Source organism: Dendroctonus ponderosae, unplaced genomic scaffold, assembly GCF_020466585.1.
Source record: "Dendroctonus ponderosae isolate FM_Combo_2020 unplaced genomic scaffold, Dpon_F_20191213v2 Dpon_F_20191213_1, whole genome shotgun sequence".
Lineage (NCBI taxonomy): Eukaryota > Metazoa > Arthropoda > Insecta > Coleoptera > Curculionidae > Dendroctonus > Dendroctonus ponderosae.
The window spans coordinates 33,028,688-33,034,012 of NW_026017110.1; the positions used below are offsets into that span (position 1 = coordinate 33,028,688).

Sequence of the window (5,325 nt, forward strand, 5' to 3'; positions counted from 1 at the left end):
TTTTATGCACTCCCAGAGCTGGTGGTCTGTCGCTCTGGTTTGTGTGGGACTCCAGCTAAGCTGTTTACCCACTAAAACCCTTTCCTCACCGCCGAGGTGGTGTTTGGCCTAGCACCGCGGTCATTTCTGTCCTATTGCGCCCTCTTAATTTTACTCCCTCATTATCCCTGTATATTCAATGAATTCCTAAAGAATCTTGAGGGGAGTTCGCATGATCTGGTCTGGTGGAATTTCATCTCCTCCCAGGAGTCTTCGTCTACCTGTTGCATATGACGTGCAGTGACACATGACATGCAGAGTAGTTTCGTCTTCTAATTTGCAACCTTTGCAGGTCGGTTGATCGCTCAGTCCCATCCCGAAGAGGTGATTTTTGCATGCGGCGTGTCCTGTTAAAAAAGCCACTATCCTCCTTATTTTTTGCCTGCTGAGACCTAGCAGTTCATTTTTACGTACTGGTTGTGGAGGTCCCACCAACTGCTTTGCGGTATGGAGTCGCGGTGTCTCCTCCCAGTACTTTCCATGTTGTTCGAAGATCCACTGCCCAACTGCCACCCTAACTTGGGCATGAGATATATTACAAGCAGGTTCTTGGTTGGTCAATGGTTTCTCGGTCCCTGCCTTAGCAAGTTCCGCAGCAATCTCATTTTCTTTGCTTCTGTTCGCACCAGTTGCCCAAGTGAGTTTTACTCTGTTTGAGCTCCCGGCCAGGGTTGTAAGCTCTTTTACACAATCTAGTACACATTGTGATCTGATTGTGTACGATCTTCTAAGTGCCTTTATGTGGCTTCATCTCCGGGTACGATGGTAATGTGGTTACGTGTGTAGGCTCTTTCCTTCATTGTTCGGGCGCAATTTGTTATTGCTAGGATGTTTGCTTGGAAATTGCTTTTCCCAGTTCTTCCTCTTTCGATTATACCAGCGCCTGTGCTTGACGCTGTTTTTATGCCTTTCGTGTACCATACGGAGTCCCCTGTGATGGATGATGGAGTCTCTCCACCATCTCGCCCCTCGTTTAGAACATATGTTCTAAAAGGTACCGAGATGCTTATAGTTTTGATTCGATCATTTTGATCCCATGGGTTCGACTTTCAACTTTCTGAAGATCGCACTGTGTTCCAATTCCGTCACTTTCCTGTGGACCTCGTCAGCCATACGGGAAGCGCTTCTTAGGAGGGCCTCAGCTTCAATGGATAAATGTAACGGCTCTAGCCCCAGGAGTGTCTCCATTGCGGCCGTCGGCGTCGTTGACATTGCTCCAGTTCTTCCCAGACACGCCAGCCTCTGAACTTTGTTCAGGAACTGTCGATATGTGCTGATTTTGGTTCTATGCCACCATATGACGGCGGAATATGTGATTATGGGTTTCGCAATGGTGACGTACGTCCAGTACACCATCTTCGGTGAAATTCCCCATATTTTTCTCAAACTTGCGTATACAGGTCGATAAAACCCTGATCGCCTTGTTTGTTTTCTGTTCCACATGTTCTTTAAACAACAGCTTCTTATCCAGGGTTACCCCAAGATATTTAACAGTGTCAGACATGTGTATTTTGTTCCCATATATAGACATTTGTCTTAGGGCTCTAAGATCTCTCTTCCTTGTGGAAGCGATAATATATGTCTTGGATGCGCTAATGTTCATCCCTTCCGTGTTACACCATTGTTCGGTGATGTTTAGCGCCTGCTAATCAATGATGATACAATTGTAGACCTTGAGAATTCGATAAATGAGAATTTCTGACATTCCTTCTTTTCTAAGTGGTATTTTTTATCGTTGACTGGATTTTGGTTGGTCGAATATTTTTCACAATTCAAGGAATACAATTTTCACAAAATAAGTAATTTTTATTAGCCAAATGTATTGTTCATAGATTAATAATGAAATCTGTTCTAATAAATCAGGTATGCTCAAGAACATGATTGGACTATACGACATGGCAAGACATGCAGTAGAAATTACAGCACAGTCAGAAAACAAGATTACTTGGTCCGTCATTAGGGACTCCATGAGCAACATACTTTACCAGCTCAGCAGTATGAAGTTCAAAGACCCCGTGAAAGACGGCGAGGCTAAAATCAAAGCCGATTTCGACCAATTGTATGAAGACATTCAGCAGGCTTTCAGGAATTTGGAAGATTAAATTGTTGTAGCATAAGGCCTTTCAGAAATAAAAGTATCCTCACTATCTAGATTTAATTGTATATTAAATGTTGGACGTACTATTTGAACTGTTTTAGGTAAATCACAAAGATTTTCTTCTTAACTCTTCCGATGTTACTGTACAATAATTATGTTGTTAATAGTTAAGTAATAAAGATATAGAAATCCATAGATTTTTAAACAAAAGTAGCATGGTGAGGGTAAAGCTAAGAATATTTCTTTATAAATTCCCTTCATTCCAATTATTATTAAGTACTGTTTTTCATTGCTTTACTATTGTGCAAAATAGTACTTTTTAACTTTATTCCAGTATTATCCCGAGATCGTTTTCAATTCATGCTTTATTTTAAAACGAGCCATTGTATATTGTACATCGTTTTACCATGTTTTTAAAAATTGTATAAATGTATAATGGAAAATAACAATAATTTTATTTTAGTTTGTTAGGTGTAGTAGTGCAATTTATTGTTCATTCTTAAACAACAATAAACGCATAATTGTTCCATGTTAAATCCTATTTAATTTCAATAACATTGAAAATAATTACTAATTTCGAGTTTAAGAGCATGCAATGTTACCCATTTTATAAAATCTCCACATAGTGTGGCTTGTGCTAAAAGGAGAACATTTTTCCGTTTATTGTCTAGTAAAACAACCAACGTTACATTTTGCTAAAACTGTTACGCGGACTGAATTGAAATTCCAATTATTTTCTAGACAAGACGACGTTTTGATTTTCCGCATCGCATACCGACATCGACAAAAAGTCAAAATGCCCCTGTTTGTAATTCCGGTAAGGAATTACTACTTGAAATTGTCGAAGAATTAACGTCAAGTAATCAATGATGCAATGTGCAATGCACTCATATGTGCAAAAGTTCTTTAATGGTAGTCAAAATTGCAAATGTTAGTGGGGTAGATTAGACAGAATAATTATTTCGATTTTATATCTTATACAGGGGTCGACTAAGACGATTTCATCTAACTTTTCTTAAGAGGAAATGTCTAATTCTTCTGATATTGATGGTCAAAGTTTTTTAAGAAATTATGTTTTTTCAAATATCGAATGTTATATTCTAATGAAATTCTCTGTGAATTTGTTCCTATGTAAGACCTATGTTTTGATTGATTTGAAGCAACCGAGTTCATCCGCTTTGAGCAAGTGTTTTGGTATAAAAACTATCAGGACTTTTTGATTGGTCGCTGCATCAACTGATTTTTTGAGTTGGTGCACCGATTATTTATGGACATTTTTCTGCTCTTTGTAGAATCTTGTAACATTCATACTTTTTGCGCAAAAAATATTCCTACTTCCAGTACCAGATCAGCACTTATTAATTTTGTGCAAAACTTAAATTAAGTTTTTTTAGTAATATCGTGAGAGTGCTCAGATTAGAGGTGTGATAAACGGTTATTCTTCTGTAATTAAAAATGCATAATGATGATGATAGTAGAAATAGTGATTATATGTAATGATTTCCTTTATTAAAAACATAATTCTTAACATTGGTAAACTTTTAAAAAGATGGTGTACGTCACGGGACGCTCGATAGAAGTGATAACTTCATAAATTAATAGAAACCATAAAATATTGAACTTATCTAACGCATGATGGCAATAATAATTTTACTTTATAATTTTAATATTCTTGTTAGCCTACTAACTTATAAATGGATCAGGAACAGGTAAAATTTAATTTAATTTCCTTTTGAATGTAAAATATCTTTTTTATTTGCAACATTTAACATTCTTTAACGAGATGTTGTACATATTGCTCTTCTTGGGTTTGTGTAAACCCTTCTTGAGTTTTTGTATTTTTTTGTCGTAATTTCTTATCTGCTTTGTATAATCTTTGACGTTCAGCACTAGTTCGTGGTTGATGAAAGCTTCTTTGAGTTGATCTATTACTTAATGCTCCTTTTTTAGCACGAAATGGTTTTTGGCGTTCAGCATTACTTAATACTTTTTGCATTGTATCATGTTTTGCGACTGCTCTTGTGTATGTTGTTCATAAACGTCTGCTACAACTTGTATCTGAATAGGGCAAAAAAATCAATTAATTTTGGTGATTGGAAGACGTTATATCGGTTTAAAATAGACGCTAAAACGAGGAAGAGCTATAGAGACAGGATACACTTGACATACTATATGTATACATAATGAAAGCCATCTTTTGGTATGTTCAAAAAAAAAAAATTCTAACTGAACTAGTCCAAGGCTAAAAAAACTAAACTAAATTGAGAACATTTAATCATAAAGGCATCAAAGGGTATATGAAGGAAAAAAATCCATTTTGATGCGTGGTAAACACAATGAATCATAGAGAATTGAAAATAAGCCCTGATAAATTAGTTTTACATATTTTGCAACTATAAGCTAAAGAGAGATTCGTATCGTCTTAACATCAAGAATGCGTTGCGTGATAGAAAATAAGAAGACGGAACCCATGTTTTCTGAAATAACGCACGAAGCAGCGTTTGGCGCTGGTCTTGGTGAAGACCACCAACAAGACCATCTGGAAAATATCCAGATTGTTCAGCATGGTGGTAAAAATAGAGGCCAAACATAAGTCGCAGGAACCAGGGTGTTATAGGTGCCCGCAATTGCACCTACCAGGCACGCTGTGTGAAATGTAAAAACCACAGAAGCAGTGAGTGCACACTGCCCACGTCTGCAGAAGGTAAAGAGCGCAACAGTAAGTGTGCGCTCTGTGGTACTGCGGGACATCCAGCTAGCTGGCGGGGTTGCCCAAAGTAACCAAAAAAGACAATCCCGGTAGTCCGAAAGGAGACCAGGAAGCAGCCCACCAGCTGGACACCTTGGACCAGCAGGAACTGGCAGGCATTTTGCGAGCAATACTGGACAAGCTGCATGGCTAAAAAGCCATCGAGTTTTACAGTGGCCTCGTGGAATGTCGACGTCCGGAACTGGACGTATTCCTGCAGAGCAGACAACCTGAAGTGGTAGCACTGCAGGAAACTCTGTTATGCTCTACCACCAGAGTAAGATTTAACAATTATTCTTTTTTACAGGTAGGACACTGCCAGCAGACGACCAGGAGTGGCCTTTCTGGTGAGAAAGGACATAGACCATCACAGCCTTGACATTGAAGACACCGACTTGCATGCTATTAGCGTGCAAGTCAACACTACCAGGGGACCTGT

At 38.4% G+C, this 5,325-nt stretch overlaps 1 protein-coding gene across 1 annotated transcript; it reads left to right on the top strand.

The window, feature by feature from the left end:
* Positions 1–1,902: 1,902 nt before the first annotated feature.
* LOC109535833 (V-type proton ATPase catalytic subunit A) lies at positions 1,903–2,330 on the top strand (the record flags this gene model as incomplete). Its single annotated transcript, XM_019901845.2, is given in 1 exon segment — positions 1,903–2,330. A coding segment is annotated over 1 exon segment (239 nt), but the record flags the coding sequence as incomplete, so codon positions are not given.
* Between the last annotated feature and the right edge of the window lie 2,995 nt (positions 2,331–5,325).